Below are 16,092 nucleotides of genomic sequence, written 5' to 3' on the forward strand. Positions count from 1 at the left end.
AGGGTGCGTGCGTGCAGTGGAGTGCAGGGTGTGAGAAAGAGAGAGAGAGAGAGAGAGGACCAACATGCCCTTGTCGGTTGTTCTGCAAAGACAAGCTCTCTATTATTCTTCCCCCCACTAAATTCAATTCTGAGTGCGGTGTGTTCCTTTCTTTCTTAATTCTTATGGCCTTGGATGGCTGGTAGGAAACAAATACATACCCCCTTCTACCATTTATTTCTCATCAAATCAAAGATTAAGAATAATAACACCACATATGCCTTTTCCTAATCAATCTGTTTATTAACTTCATTCTCACTCTCTCTCCCAAGCTGTTGCTGTTGTTGCTGGTGCAAATACCCGAGCTTATTCTTATTCATCAAATCAAATCAAATCTTGTAGTTCTATCTATAAGATTAATAATTTAAGTTGCGGAGGTGAGTCTTATATACTAGTATATTATTATATATTATATTAGGTTCTTCTCAGCTAGCTAGGGACCCTGCTTATGCCATTTAGTCTATGTATAATGTATGCTTCTTTTGTCCTTTTCCTATGCTAGTTATTTTTTTGTTCTCTAAATAAATATTATTAGGCAATTGTGTGCGGCTGCTATATAAACAGTTAAATCACTTGCTTAGAAGATTAGGATTGTGATTAGTGAGAATTGGTTGGTGGGATTAATATTAGCTCCCAGAACGTCAATATCAGAACAATAAGCTAAGAAAAAAAGAATAGTTGTAAGTAATTATATCATCCTTGATTGAGATTTGAGCTTCCTCCCTCTTGGAGTAGATTAGATGGGATGAATTAGGGTACAACAACAAACAGCAAGATCCATCCACAACCATAGTTAAATTTGAAAAAAGAAAAGGTCATGAAGAGATGATGATGGTTTAAGTGTGCGGATCAAGGGTGGCTAAATTAGATCCATGCCATCAGCTGCAAATTAAGGAAAAGGAAGCAATAATATTTGATGGAAAGAAGAGAGGAAGAGGATAAGGAATTAGAGATGGCAACAATAACAGCAACAGCAACAACAACAACAACCACTTTGGGTAGTTATAGTGTTGTTGTTCCAAACAACAACAATAACAGGGATTCTTCTTCTTCAACTTCTTCAAAGTTGTCTTCTCCAACTGTGGTTGGAGCTTCTGAAACAACTCACCAACCATCTCAAACTCGCTCATTAGTCTTCCACCACCATGATCCTCCAAACCACAACCACCACCATCAACATCATCTTTATCCTCATCTTCAGCCACCCAACCAACAATCTCTAAGACCAACCTCAGATCCAGATCTAACCTCGTCTCCTGTTGCCACAACAGCACCGCAGCCGCCGCCGCCACCACCACAAGCAGCTGCAACAACCGCCACAGCATTAGCAAGGTACAGAGAATGTCTGAGAAACCACGCAGCCAGCATGGGGAGCCATGTGGTTGATGGTTGTGGAGAGTTCATGCCAAGCGGAGAAGAAGGCACCCCGGAATCACTCCGGTGCGCCGCTTGTGAGTGCCACCGTAACTTCCACCGTAGAGAGGTTGAAGGCTCCGCTCCTCAACAGCATCACAACTATTACCCCAACAACAACAAGCACAACGGTCACAGCACTCATCATCTTCTTCAGTTCCACACACCACCACCATCTTCATCCCTTCATCATCAAAGATTCTCTCATGCTATTGCCGCTGCTGCTCCACCATCGGTTCAGCCGGTGATGATGGCGTTCGGAGGAGGAGGAGGAGGAGGAGCGGCGGAATCCTCTAGCGAAGATCTGAACATGTTCCATCATCAGTCAAACGCATTAGGAGGACAATTCTCAGTGCAGCAAGCATCAGCGTCAAAGAAGAGGTTCAGGACAAAGTTCACACAGCAGCAGAAAGATAGAATGATGGAGTTCGCTGAGAAGCTCGGGTGGAAGATTCAGAAACACGATGAGCAAGAAGTGCAGCAGTTTTGTTCTCAAGTTGGTGTGAAGAGGCAAGTTTTCAAGGTTTGGATGCACAACAACAAGCAAGCTATCAAGAAACAACAGCAGCAGCACACGTAAGCAAAACAATCATTGTTTATTAGAGGAATTACTTGTTTTGTTTTCTTGTCCTCTCTTCATCTTTTCTTGTTCTTTGCATAACAAATAAGAACCAAAGAAAGAATTAGAATTGAAAAATGATTTTCATTTTTATTAGTGAATAACTATATAGATCATTTAGAAGATGTGCATATTCAAATTAAACAGAGCAAGTTAGCTTAGCTAGCTACCCACCCTAGATACATGGAATTCAAACTTTCAAAGCAGCCACATATGACTTTCCATTTTTATATATCAATTCTGTATGCTCCTATTCAATCAATTACTTCCATCATCATCATCATTCATATGCAGCCAACAAAATATGCATGGATCATGGATGCAATAATAATTAGTTAAATTAAATTCTCAGTTTCTCACTCACCTCTTCCCTTTTGGAAGGTCACTTTTTTCCTCCGGCAAAGCGAGGGAGAAATAAAAAGAAAAAAGAAAAAAAAAAAGAGAGAGATGGTGAACTAAAACAAAGCGTATATATCATTACGTTGTTTGTTATAAGCTGCTTAGGCTAGGCGTAACGATATTTCATGCATAATAATCCTAGCTTTTTGAATTTCAATCATGTAACCGTGGGTTTCGCGATAAATGAAAAATTGATGAGAGAAAGATAGGATCCCCACAGTGATACCGCAAATTTGTCGTTTCATATGGGGGACACCGACTCATACACATGATGAGGAATGAATGAATTAGGAGACAGTACCCGCTATTTTCTCAAATTCACTTTTCCATCACTAAATAGATATCAATATGTAGTAGTGTTGCATTCACTATTGTCTCTATCCGAATAAGCTAGGACCCTATGCCAGGTGCATATAATTAAATCATCACAAAGGAACATCAAGGATGTCCAATAATGTTCACCCTTTAATTTGAGAATAGCTGAATCTGTACTACGCTGTATATATCTGCATATGTAAATTAAAGTAGCTTATGGTTTTGTAACCACTAACCACCACAAAAAAGAAAAGAAGTTTCTTTGGAATTTTGTTTAAAACAGAAATATGAAGGATCAAAAAGAGGTAATTGTCTTAGCTTTCATGTAGATTTGAGGAAAATCTGCATCGTACGTAGATCGGAGTCACAATAATGTATATGGACCACGGTTCGTCTCTAATGGATGCCCTAGTTCCAGTCAACTGAATCCTTTGAATTTGTCGGAAGCATTCTTGCTCCTAATCCTAGAGAAACATTGTATGAAAAAAAAAATAGGATTTGGATTTTTTAAATTTTAAATTTTATTTTAGAAGGTAAAGTATGATCTATCATCAGTAATTTTATAGGAGAGAAAAAAAAATATGAGAGAAAAAATATTCAATAATAAAAAATCTCACTTTATTTTCTAAAATAAAAATCTTGCAAATTCAAGAGGATATATGCTTGTACTTTGCATAAAATGATATCAAACTTGATCTATGTTCAAGTTTCAAAATACAAGGACGGACTTGGTTTTTATTTTTTATCTTGCAAGTTCATTACTTGCTTCAATTTTTTCAATATATCTGAAAATAGAGAACCGATAAACATAAGGCTAAATATTATTGTTGTAATTTAGATCGAAAACAACATATGTTAATAAAAAAAATTCATATGTTTTAATGTGTTAGATAAAAGATTCTTGATAAATAAAAGTCAAAGTAAAACTTGAGCATGGCCAACACAAGCCGCGAATGTTAATTACTAAAGAAATAACTATACTGTGTAGACTGTAGCAGAATGTAGTGCACCCAGCAATTAAAATTAAAGCAATATGAAAAAATTATCATGACGAAGACTCATGGGAAAGAGAAAAAATAAGGCTGATGTATAAATTGAGGTTATTAATTGTTTAGCTAATTAAGAAGGCTTGCACTGAGGGCTACATTCATGAGGGTTTTGTAAGAAAATGCCAGGATAACTGAAACTCTAATAATCATGAAAACCAATAAACTTAGTCATGCATTCCATAGATATTTAACCAACATCCAATAATCTCGTTTCTCCTTGTTCTGAAATAAAAGAAAAATATACGAGTACACATACATTTCAGTGCACTCAAACCAAGTCATATAGAGGTCGTATAAGTGACCAATATTTGTCAGTGTGTTATTTTTACTTTGTATTTGAATTAGTATTAGGAAAACACTACTTTTTCCACTAAAAATATTGACTCCTTAGCATTAATAGTCACTAGTCTTCTTTAATATTTAAAAAAATATAAAATAAAATAAAATTCTAGATGTCAAACACCTTCACCTAATAGCCAGATCAGTTTAAGTGATCTAGAGATATCTAATGGAATACCAGTAACAGGTTTGCAACATGATGATCTGGTATTCTGGTCCATAATAATAATAATAATATAAGCTAGGGATCATGCCCATGCTTCGTGCAAAGTTTCCCATCTTACTCTAACCTAGTAGTTACTTGGCCACTATTCTTTGGATGGGTAAGATATTGATGAGCGTCTAGCTATTGAGCCACAAACTCCATTAATTAAGGGAGTAAACATCTGACCATGAAACTATCAAGAATCGAACAATTGTATAAGATATATTATGAAAGCAGGTCCGTACATCACATATATAGCCGACTCATGGAGGGGTGTGGATTGTGGACCACCAATAAATTATGGAAAACCACTAATCAATATAATTAATACAACCATAGTTACAGCCTTACAGGAGATGGGATTGCCTCTAATAACACCATGCATCGTTCATATGATGATTATGCTCTCATTATAACAAATATGACAAATCACGCATCACGCATGTTAATAAAGGGGCCCAGCAACATAATCAAAGTCAGGATACACTAACTGCACAATATTATCTCAGTCTAGATACATAGCCTATAGTGGGCTGCAAAGTGCAAAACCCGTGTGAATTTACACTAATACATCTCCTACCATTAGGGACAAGAACACATGACTTGTGTTCCCATTTTCATAAGGAAAGAGTTTAATAAGTGCTTTTGCATCTCTTGACAAAACAAACACATTACAAGAAGAAAATAGTACTCGATAGCTTAGCAGAAAAAGACAAAAGACTAACCGAAAGACACATTCTTATATTTTTATGTAGGGAACTTAACATACCCTCATAGATATTGGGTGTTCCTCATGGAAGCTCCAAGATTCGCTGTGGCATCTGAAACTTTCTCCTTGGCAGCTTCGTAACGATCCTTGGCCTCCCTGGACATGGTGTCCTTTGCTGACTGGTATGCCTGACCAACTTCTTGCTTAGCTTGGTCAAAAGTTTCTGCCATTTTTTGTCTTCCATATTCCATTGCCCCACCCATCTTGTCTCTAGCATCATAGGCCCTATCTCCAACCATGTTCATTTGCTCCTTGGCTCCATCATAGGCATCGCCTACGTTATCTCTTCCATACTCCATTGCTCCTTTTACTTTATTCTTTACATCATAGGTTCTCTGTGAAGCCATCTTCATTCTCTCTCTGGTTCCATCATAAGCATTGTTTGCTTTGTCCTTGGCATATTCCACTGCCCCACCCATTGAGTCCTTGGCATCATACAATTTTTCTGACATCATATCCGAAGCCATGTTCATTTTCTGCTTACCCTCCTCATATGCATTGGCTGCTCTATCTCTTCCATAACTCATGGACTCGGCCATGTTATCTTTAGCATTTTGTGCCATGGTTGAAGCCTTGTCCGACGCGGAGTACATCGTCTGCTTAGCATTCTCATAGGTATCTGCCATTCTTTCTCTGGCATTACCCATGGCTTCTTGCATCATGATATTTGCATCAGTTTCTCTATCTGTTGGCATTCTGATGATCTCGCCATCTCCGTCATAAGCCTGGCCAGCGTTTTCCCTTCCATACCCCATGGCTCCTGAAACTGCTTCCCTAGCATCTGCTACCCTTTGAGATGCATACTCTGAAGCTCCTATATAAACAAGACAAAGGCCATTCCAGGATTAAGTGTGAGAGACTTAACCATATATACTATATACTATGTAGCACAATATGATGATTGCATGAAAGTTGAATTCACAATAGAATCATAAAAAGAAAGTGCAAAGATCGAGCAAATACCGGATGCTGCAGATTTGAATGACTCTGTGGCCCTCGAGGCAGCATCTTCAGCTTTATACTTCATGTCATTAGCCACTTGTCCAAGATCATTTTCTGACCAATTTCTGATACAATAATTGAAGACTAGTGAAAATAATGAAATGATAAAATGTAAAGTTTGGCTTGATCTAAGCACTATGCAGCATAAACCCGCCCAAGCCAGTCGTCTCAATTTGAATTGCACTATTGAGGATTGGCCATCTACTTCAAATGATGGAATGAGGCCAAATGAAAAAGCAAAAAGTTTCACTTTGTGATTTAATAAAAAAGAATCATGTTAGAATGTTACTCAATGCGAATTTGTCAAACATGCTGGAAATGAATAATAACTAACTTCACACCATACAAATCATTTGAGGTGACCTGATTAAATGCATGGAATATGTAAGATCAAATGAAAAAAATTAAAACACAGAAGTTGTACTAGCTATTAATTAATTAACTAAAATGAGATGGATGATTAGGATGAATTAAAAGAAGGGGAAGAAGGATTACTCAGAGAACTTGTGTTGAGCCCAATCAGCGAGAGAACCGGTCTTTTCCTTGGCATCGTAGAATGCATCTTGAGCAAAACGCTTGGCATCCTCTGCTGTGGCTCTAGCGTCTTCAACAACAACAATATCAACATCACTCCAACCCCTGCACATTCCTACACACATGACCACACATGCAACCACCACATACAATACCTTCATGCTTATCATTTTCTTCTTCTATTCTTTCCCTCTTTGACTCGATGAATGTAGATTTTTTTCCCTTTGAGGTCTTTAAGATGTTCGAAATGGTAGAGGCGGTTCGCGGAATGCAGGAAGTCAAGGGACATGTGGCCGAAGATAGAGGGTGAACGGCGCCAGCTTTTGCCACGTGTTGGGAGCCCGCATGGTCCGCAAGGCGGCCAATCTCATTGGTTTCTAACTTTCTATTCTTTTTAACGGGTTGCCTCCTCCTACGACACCGCTTTTCTCCAACTTAACTACGCTCAAATATAATTTTTTAATTTATATATATATATTTTTTATACGGTAAAATTTTACGTATGGTTATACTTTTTATAATTTGACAAATAAGAAAAAAAATTTAGTTTTATTCGAAATCTATATTTACTTTTTTATGTATATCATGTTTGATTTATATAAATACTTTATACGAAAGAACAAATAAATATGCCCTAAGTACATCAAACAAGATAAGAAAAAGTTATATGATTATGCTGTCAGCTACGGTGACACCGTGCGTATTTCGCTTCCCATGCTTGGTTTTGTTCTACATACATACTATGAAAATTTAGTTTTTCATGTTAAAGAAAAAGATATAAATATTTCGCAATTTAATTTTTTAGAATCTTATTTATTAGACCTCAACATAAATCAATTCATCGCAAAACTATGCGAGTTACAAACTACAATTTTGACTATATTTGGTTCAAATAATCTAGAAGGCAACGAGCTCGTTCGCTATCAAAGGCCTGGTATCATGCTACACTCCCGAGGCCTGGTTTCTTACTCCATAGCATGAAGAGAACACGTACATTTCTGAGACATCCACTAAACTTGGCTTACAAAATGCATCTAGGTAACAAATATTTTAATGAATGAACATTCCCCGTCGGTCAAAAATATACTGGTAGAAATCACAAGACAGAACTTCTAGGGATAGTCGCAATGGGATTCAGATCAATGAAGAAAGTCACTGCGTTTGGTCAGGAATGCCACCTTCAGCTGCCAGTTTTAATCGCTGATGATGTTCCACCACTTTATAATCTACGATTTCTTTGAACAACTGAGAATCCAAGGTGCAGTCTGGGCGCCCATAAACAGCAGCTTGGACACCGGCCACAAGTTTGGCTATCTCGCGCCCAGAAAATCCCTCTGTTTTCTTGGCAGCCTCTCTTAGCACATCCTCGGATAAATCTTTTACCGTAATCTTCTGGGTCTGCTTTAGCAACACGCCTTTCTTGGAGCCATTATTGTCAGTACATATATATTTGTTCAAATAGAGCTTCAATAATTTTAGACGTTCCTCCTCTCCAGGGAGGGGGAATTCAATCACTTCGTCGATGCGATCAGTGACTGCACTATCAAGATCACCGGGTCTGTTGGTGGCAAGGACAAGTACAATGTCTCTAGACTGATCACCAGTTCTGAAAAGCAATGCGTTTAGTGCACTTCGTTGAGCTTCACTCATGTGGGTGCTGTTACGCCTGCATTCAATCAAAATAATAGTCGTTAAATAATTACTGCAGTATAATTATCATCCAACTCACAACATCAATTGTATAAATGCACAAAAAATATTCAACTCGGACTGCCATAATTTAATATTTAGTTATTTAAATTTATCACGTATTAGATTAACTACATGCAACCAAACAAGTTAAACTACCCTGTTACATTGCAATACAGCTATAATCATCAAACTGCATTTTAACCTCTCCAAAACTTACTCGCACAGGAAAGCATCGGCCTCGTCAATGAAAAGCAATAAACCTTTTCTTGATTTCTTGGCCCAATCAAATATCTCATGAATTTTGGTAACAGCCTGTGGGCCCAAAGGTGCAACATCTCCTCCAGTCATCATAGCATAATCCAAACCCTTCACAGAAAAATTGAAGTTGTCAACAGTAGTTACAAGACACATACTAAAAGATATATGCAAATAAAGTACTTACAAAGAACCTTGACATGTATGTCCAACAATAACGGCAACAAAACCTTATCCTACTAGGTGGGAGTTGGCTAAATTGAGTCCTATCATATATTATGTCTATAATGAGAAAGTTCACACATAGATCTCTTTTGACCACCTTGTGCTTGGAATGTAATATCCACGAAAAAAATAAATAAATAAAATACAAAGTTATGGAAAACGCTACCAAGAGAAGACAAATTCACAAACAGTGCAACTATAAAACCGAATTTGCAATTATCAACTGAGTTGTCCATTCATACACATCTGAACACAGAATGCTAATTCATAAATCATGTCAGATTCTCACAAGAAAGAAGTAAACAGATAAAATAATACATATATGGTTGACACAAAAATAACTAAACCGCGTACCGATTTCCTAGCTATTTCCCTTGCAACCATGGTTTTACCAGTCCCAGGAGGCCCGTAGAAAAGCATGTTGCGGAATGGTGCCTGATGAGCCTTGGTATTTGATGTTGCCCGAGCAAGATGCTCTATTCTTTTCTGCAATGATGGATGGAGGATTACATTTCCAAGACCACCATTTTGACTCTCAACAGGCTTTTCTGCCCTGGCCATAGTACTATAATTGAAAACTCTATTTTTGGCTTGAGATATGATTCTTGAGCCTGGAAACTTTGCCATGGATGATTCCCGGATCAATGATGGCTGCCCCAAAATCCGATTTATATAGCCCCATGTAACTTTAGCACCTTCTCTGTTAACAAAGAAATCACAATGAAATATAATCAGATGTCATTTTCAACATATTCCTGTATTCTGATAAATATAAGCATGTGTCAGTGTGCCACAAATAACCGAAGTCGGAACAAAAATCAAGTGCAAAAATAAAAAGAACATAGTACCTAGTTGTATATACTCCTGCAGCTAATGCAGTAGCTCCCCCAACAGTCATAACCAATTTGTCCCTATCAGTCAATAAGGCCCTTAAACCACCTGCACTTTGCAAGTAGATCAACAGTGGTTATAGCACCAATTTTTTGTTTCTTAATCTGATATAATTCCCAAAAGGTTTAACAGTTGCATACCTTCAATATGACCAAAGGTTGTGTTGATCGCAGCAAGCCATTTATCTCTTTCACCCTGCATCCGGTCCATAAGCATTCTCCTTTTATGATCCTCAGTCAATTTTGCTTCATGCGCTCGACCTTCAGCCTCTGCCATTGCTTTAACTCTAATAGTTTCTCTTTCTATCTCAGCACGCTCTCTCTCAGTCTGACGCTGCTGAGATTGAATCCGTTCTTCAGTAGCACGTCTTACCTGCTCCTTTCTTACAGAAGAATCCTCTTGCATCTTAACCAATTCAACATTGTGTCGCCTTTGAGCTTCATGATCTGTCTGTGAAAGGGAACGTGTCAATAACTCTTTAACGCAGAAGATTTCAATTTAACAGAATTTCACAGATGGAGAAGCTATGGCCTTTGGGAATATTCACTGATAGTGGGAACACGGCAACACGCTACAGAAATTTCTGCATCATTCCTATTAGTATTGTTTTGATCACCAAGATAGGGAGGGTGATACATTCAGAACTTGTCAAAGCTAATTACTAACCAAGGTCATATGTTTCTTTAGTTGATGTTAATTCCAGAACAGTATGTTCACATTAGGGAAAAACTATATTGTGCCTTGAGCAAAAGAGGGGAGAAATTGGAAGGTGACATGATTCTGCAGTCTGCACATATCTTCTAATCATCTATACCATTTCCAAAGCTATTATGCATTTATCATGTGGTATAAAATATATTTAAATGTTACTCCCTCCATTTTCTATTAACTGTCCATTTATAAAATTTTATAAACTACTTGCGTGAATAATTAAAACTAGGTACTTAATAAGAAAAAACGGATTAGTTTTCAATGCATTATAAATTTACATTATATGAAATAGTATATTGTTGTCATTTATTAAGCCCGCACCTGCATTCTTTTCCTTGCCAATTCATCTTGATATCGCAGCACCTGGGCCTGTTCCTGAGCTTGCTCTTGCATTAGATTTCGCTGTTCTTCAGCCATTTTCTGCTGCCTTTCCTGTAATGAAAATTTGCTCACACACCAAGACAAGATTGAAACTTACACAAGTATGCAGTATGCACCATAGTGATCCCTTATACTCTGAACATCAAAAGCATTCAAGGGTATTAAAAGGTATAGTCGACCATGAATCAAACAATGCCATATGCTTTTATCATAAACAATGTTTTTAGACAAATAAATAAATTCTATTATGGAGATTTATGCTAGTTCCTCAATTCTAGTTTTATCCATTGTCCCATTTGCTTAAAAAGATGTAGGTAAAATTATATTAGTGGCTAAACAATAAAATAACAGAATGACAATGAGACTAACACAAACAAATTCCTACAGCTGAATCAAAGAGTAACGATGATAAGAATGAATATGAGCCAACTATTAAACTCATCTTAAAAATAAAAGATATCAAAACTTTGCTATGATAAATCAGTGATATCACTCACAATATCTCCTTGGGATTGAATAAGTTCAAAATAAACTTTCTCAGCATCTAACTCAGCAAGGCGAGTTTGTTCCTGCTTTCGCATTAAGTCAAACACCTGCAAAACAACCCCGAAATATATTAGCAAACTACAATCTATGCCATCAAAATTTACCGAATCATCAACCTGTGAACAAAATATGGACAAGCTCCATATCTTTATCGACTATCACTTTTATTTTGACTTTTTTCCTTCATGCATTTCCAAGGCAGAATTACAACACATGAAAGCGTTACTAAAAGAAGACCACATGAAAAGAAGAAATAAGCAAAAAAACTTTTGTTCTATTCCTACCGTTCCCATGCAAAATGAAGCTACAACGCAGATTGAATTCAGAAACTAAAACAAAAAACAAAAAAGTAAATAACCTGTTTAGAGTAGGGAGAACTATTGATTTCACGGAGGGCTTTGGCTCCTCTTTCTAACGATTCCGGGTCGAAGCCGGACTTGTTAGGTTCATTGGGGGGAGGCTTCTCCGTCTTAGAATCGGAAGCAGGGTCGGACGGCGAAGGGGAATTGGAAGGTGAAGAAGAGAAGAACGGGAAGCGAAAAGAAGAATCGGCGTGGGCGGCGCGATCGGAAAGCGATGACATGGAAGCCACCGCGGCTGCCACCGCGGCGCAAGTGGTTAACCTAGCAGCTGCCATGGCTTCAGAATGCGCCTTGGAAATGGATCATCTACGAGCCCTGTCCACTGCGTGGCGTTAGCTTAAACCCCTATTGCTAGGGTTTTAAACGGAAATGGGAAATAGAAGAAGGTTTGGTGGCGTGGTTACTGGTTAGCAATTTAAACTCTTGAAACGACTGTCGTTTTACCCAAACCTCTATTATTTATTTATTTATTTATTATTTATAGTAATTTTTGTTTTGGGTATTCTTGTCTTTATGGTCACTGGGTATTCTTGTTCTGAAAGATGGAAAAACAGATCAAACTAGAAACTACTAGCGACTTGAAGGGTGGCCCAGGCAACGTGGCGGTAGAAATGGGCTTCTTGCCGGTTGGCTGTGGCCTTCTTCCTTGGAGGAAAACAACATATTTTGAATTTTCTAATTTTAAATATGAGGAGCATATTGTCCAGTAAATTTTAGAAGATTAGATTTAACATGAGAATACTCTAGATAGTTTCAGAACATTTTAGAATATTCTAGAAGGTCGTAGAATATTCTAGAATGTTTTAAAAGACTCTGAAAAGTCATAGAATATTTTAAAAGAGTGTGGATGTATGAAGGAGTATGAAGAGTAGTATGGAATAATCTAAAAGTATTTAGAAAGTTATAATAGGATAGATATTTGTAATGAAGGTTTTAGATAATTAATATAAACTATTGGTTAGATTTAATCTTAACCATTCATTAAGGAGGTAGATGGCTATAAATAAAAGGTGAGAGTTAGTGTGAATTATGTGTGAATCATTTGTAACCAACACTTGAGTAATAAAGTGTTTTTTCCACCAAAATTTCATTTTTCTTGTGTTCTCTTATGTTCTTAGTTTTTTTGCTAAATATTAAGGGTTAGACTGAGTTAGACTTAGCTCAAGAGGTTGAATAAATTCGAGTACCGGCACGATAGTGTTGAAGTGTGTTCAAGATCGTGCAATATGTCTTAATATTAATTAACCATTAACCAACAAATCTCATCCTATCATATTTATTTTAACATATAACAAATTTTGTGTAGTTTTAATATCTAACTTAGTCGAACATCTAGTTAAAAATCACCTATACACTTGACATTAATTATTTTTAAGGGAAAAATAAATTATAAAAAAATAAAAGCAATTACAAAAAAAGAAAATATTCCTTAAATAAAAAAATTAAATCACTTTAACAACCTTTCCCTCAATCATAATCGTAGTTTAAACAAAAACATAAAAATAAAAAATAGATAATTTTTTTTATATCTTTCACAAGTTTTTTATTATAGAAATTCATCACCATTTTTTGCGACAATCACTCATCTATTCATATAACCAACCATTTAATTTTCCATAAATGCACTAAGCATATACAAGTGAACTATCGCACTGTAAAAAAGTTTCTTTTGGGTTTGATTAATCTCATGTCAGTAAGCTAAAGAATTAGTTTATAGACTTTCTCACAAAATCTCTGCCACTAAGAATCGTTTTTTTCTAACATTATTAAGTTTAGATTGATGAATTTATACAATCTAAACTAGAGGAAGAGTGTGACCTAGCTCATTTCTCACAAAATACAGTAGCTATAGTCATTAGTTAGTTTATGTCATAACTAATTCAGTTAATTAGCTCTAAATTATATTATGTTATTTGTTAGAAGAAATAGTTAGAAGTTTTCTTATGTGCTTTGAATATAACACTAATTAGCAAGCACATAATCCATTTTAAATAATAAAATAATGAGTAAAGTATCATTCTCATGAGAAATTGTCAAGTACTGAATTTGTTTTTTTAACTATTATTTAGATTAGATTGATAAATTTTAATTATATTGCTAATTTGATTGTGTGTTATAGAATGCGATAAAAATATAAATAGTAAAAGAGTAATTAATAAAAAACTTTCTTGTATGCAATAAAATATAATTATTAGGACATTTTTTTTGTCCACGGTATTTTTCAATCTGACAGATCAAAGATCAATTGCTCTATTTAAAGGTATGTCGCTAGTCAATGAGTTGCTGCATGTACAAAGCGGAATTTGAACTCCTGACACTTGTTTAAGCGGACGAGTAAGCTGACATTTAACGAACCCAAATTGATTTATTACTAGGACATTTAATTTCACCATATTATGGACTCATGAATATGTTGGATTTAATGCTATTCAAAAATTTTTTTTATATGAAGTAAGGGATGAGAGACCCCAACACACAAAGAAAAAAAAAGGAAAAAACTAGGAACTCCTAGAATGAAAAAGACCAATACAATCCATATTAAGAGTCAATCTAATATTAGGAGGGGGTGCTTCAAAAAAGTGAATACCAAAGAGAAGATTTTATCCTTTTTTGGCAAGAATGTCTGTAACATAATTTGCCTCCCCAATAGTATGAGACCAACCAGAAAGAAAGAGACAAGCCGCATGGATGTTGATATCCGCTAGAATTGAAGCACAGAGATAAGTTGTAGCATATCAATTCTTCACGAAATTGAGGGTAGAGGTAAAATCTGCTTCAACAACAATGCATTGGAATCTGTTGGACGTAGCAATCTGGAGACCTCTTGCAACTCCCCACAACTCCACATGCATAATAGAGCAACTGCCAAGATTACAAGAGTATCTAATGATATATCTACCCAAATCTCTAAAGACTCATTTACAAGCTGTACTATTCTTATTAACAAAGAATAACCCGTCTTCATTTAGTTTAATCTCACCCTTTTGAGGGGGGAGCCATCGAATAAAGGTGTTGGAGTCTGTAGCAGTTTTATTTTACCTCCAGTGGAGATTCATGACTCTTAGATACTCCTCATGCTTAGCTTTGATTTGGATAATTTATGAAGATGAAGAGATTAATTTTTTGTCAAAAACTAGTTTGTTGCAGCAAAACCAAAAGTGGACAGCAGTAGTTCTTAAAAGGTTGGACCAATTAGTCCTCTTTAAAAGGTTATTGAAAAGACAATTCTGAAGATCAGAGTCAAGGAAGGAAGGAATTTGGTCACGCGGTAAAAGATGCTGCCAAACATTCTTAGCAAAAAAGCAATCACGTAAGACATGAAGGATAATTTCTGTACTATTTCTGTATATGGGACAGAAATCATCCATCGTCAAGTGGCGCCTCTTTCTTTCCAAGTTTGTTAGGATTGCATCGTATGTAACTACCAAAGAAAAGACAAGAGCGTTCCTGCCTTTTCCATTTCCAAACAAGGTTAAAGATGTTGTTAGAGGCGACTTAGATATCTTGAAGAGTTGTATATGCTGACTTGAGCTTGAAAGAATCATTTGAGGTGAGAGCCCATGCAACTTCATCTATATCCTTCTGATGAGCGGATAATTTGTATGCTTTTTGGCATTGTTTTTAGTATGTTTTTGGTAGTTTTAGTTGAGTTCTTAGTATATTTTTATTAGTTTTTAGTTAAAATTCACTTTTCTGGACTTTACTATGAGTTTGTGTGTTTTTCTGTGATTTCAGGTATTTTCTGGCTGAAATTGAGGGACCTGAGCAAAAATCTGATTCAGAGACTGAAAAGGACTGCAGATGCTGTTGGATTCTGACCTCCCTGCATTCGAAGTGGATTTTCTGGAGCTACAGAAGCCCAATTGGCGCGCTCTCAACGGCGTTGGAAAGTAGACATCATGGGCTTTCCAGCAATATATGATAGTCCATACTTTGCCCAAGATTTGATGGCCCAAACCGGCGTTCAAAGTCACCCTCAGAATTCCCAGCGTTAAACGCCGGAACTGGCACCTAAATGGGAGTTAAACGCCCAAACTGGCATAAAAGCTGGAGTTAAACGCCAAGAAGAGTCTCTACACGAAAAATGCTTCATTGCTCAGCCCAAGCACACACCAAGTGGGCCCGGAAGTGGATTTTTATGTCATTTACTCACCTCTGTACACCCTAGGTTACTAGTTTTCTATAAGTAGGACCTTTTACTATTGTATTTATCATCTTGGGACATCTAGTTCTTAGATCATTTGAGGGCTGGCCTCACGGCCATGCCTAGACCTCGTTCTTATGTATTTTCAACGGTGGAGTTTCTACACACCATAGATTAAGGTGTGGAGCTCTGCTGTACCTCG

The 16,092-nt window shown here is 36.6% G+C and overlaps 3 protein-coding genes across 3 annotated transcripts; 1 reads left to right on the top strand and 2 right to left on the bottom strand.

The window, feature by feature from the left end:
- Positions 1–206: 206 nt before the first annotated feature.
- LOC130979914 (zinc-finger homeodomain protein 6-like) lies at positions 207–3,249 on the top strand. Its single transcript, XM_057903460.1, has one exon. The coding sequence runs from the start codon at positions 956–958 to the stop codon at positions 2,030–2,032; it is 1,077 nt and encodes a 358-aa protein (XP_057759443.1). The 5' UTR covers positions 207–955; the 3' UTR covers positions 2,033–3,249.
- A 1,596-nt stretch (positions 3,250–4,845) lies between these two features.
- Positions 4,846–6,951, bottom strand: LOC130979913 (uncharacterized). Its single transcript, XM_057903459.1, has 3 exons — positions 6,645–6,951; positions 6,111–6,214; positions 4,846–5,961 (listed from the first exon to the last, which is right to left on the bottom strand). Exons 1-3 carry the CDS (start codon positions 6,851–6,853, stop codon positions 5,150–5,152), a joined length of 1,125 nt encoding a protein of 374 aa, XP_057759442.1. The 5' UTR covers positions 6,854–6,951; the 3' UTR covers positions 4,846–5,149.
- A 522-nt stretch (positions 6,952–7,473) lies between these two features.
- LOC130979912 (uncharacterized) lies at positions 7,474–12,142 on the bottom strand. The gene is made up of 8 exons (XM_057903458.1): positions 11,743–12,142; positions 11,336–11,431; positions 10,779–10,889; positions 9,887–10,196; positions 9,704–9,794; positions 9,210–9,555; positions 8,593–8,741; positions 7,474–8,349 (listed from the first exon to the last, which is right to left on the bottom strand). The coding sequence occupies exons 1-8, from the start codon at positions 12,019–12,021 to the stop codon at positions 7,836–7,838; spliced, it is 1,896 nt and encodes a 631-aa protein (XP_057759441.1). The 5' UTR covers positions 12,022–12,142; the 3' UTR covers positions 7,474–7,835.
- Between the last annotated feature and the right edge of the window lie 3,950 nt (positions 12,143–16,092).

The sequence above is a fragment of the Arachis stenosperma genome, chromosome 5 (genome assembly GCF_014773155.1).
Source record: "Arachis stenosperma cultivar V10309 chromosome 5, arast.V10309.gnm1.PFL2, whole genome shotgun sequence".
In the NCBI taxonomy this organism is placed as follows: Eukaryota; Viridiplantae; Streptophyta; class Magnoliopsida; order Fabales; family Fabaceae; genus Arachis; species Arachis stenosperma.

What these genes read in the sequence shown, in the direction of transcription:
- LOC130979914 (XM_057903460.1), top strand. Translation starts at nt 956, where the DNA reads ATGGAAAGAAGAGAGGAAGAGGATAAGGAATTAGAGATGGCAACAATA.
- LOC130979912 (XM_057903458.1), bottom strand. Translation starts at nt 12,021, where the DNA reads ATGGCAGCTGCTAGGTTAACCACTTGCGCCGCGGTGGCAGCCGCGGTG. An exon ending in GTTCTCCCTACTCTAAACAG is followed by an intron (nt 11,432 to 11,742) that starts GTTATTTACTTT and finishes GTTGTTTTGCAG; the next exon opens with GTGTTTGACTTAATGCGAAA. An exon ending in TGGCAAGGAAAAGAATGCAG is followed by an intron (nt 10,197 to 10,778) that starts GTGCGGGCTTAA and finishes TCCCTTTCACAG; the next exon opens with ACAGATCATGAAGCTCAAAG.
- LOC130979913 (XM_057903459.1), bottom strand. Translation starts at nt 6,853, where the DNA reads ATGATAAGCATGAAGGTATTGTATGTGGTGGTTGCATGTGTGGTCATG. An exon ending in GCTCAACACAAGTTCTCTGA is followed by an intron (nt 6,215 to 6,644) that starts GTAATCCTTCTT and finishes TTATTGTATCAG; the next exon opens with AAATTGGTCAGAAAATGATC. An exon ending in ATTCAAATCTGCAGCATCCG is followed by an intron (nt 5,962 to 6,110) that starts GTATTTGCTCGA and finishes TTGTTTATATAG; the next exon opens with GAGCTTCAGAGTATGCATCT.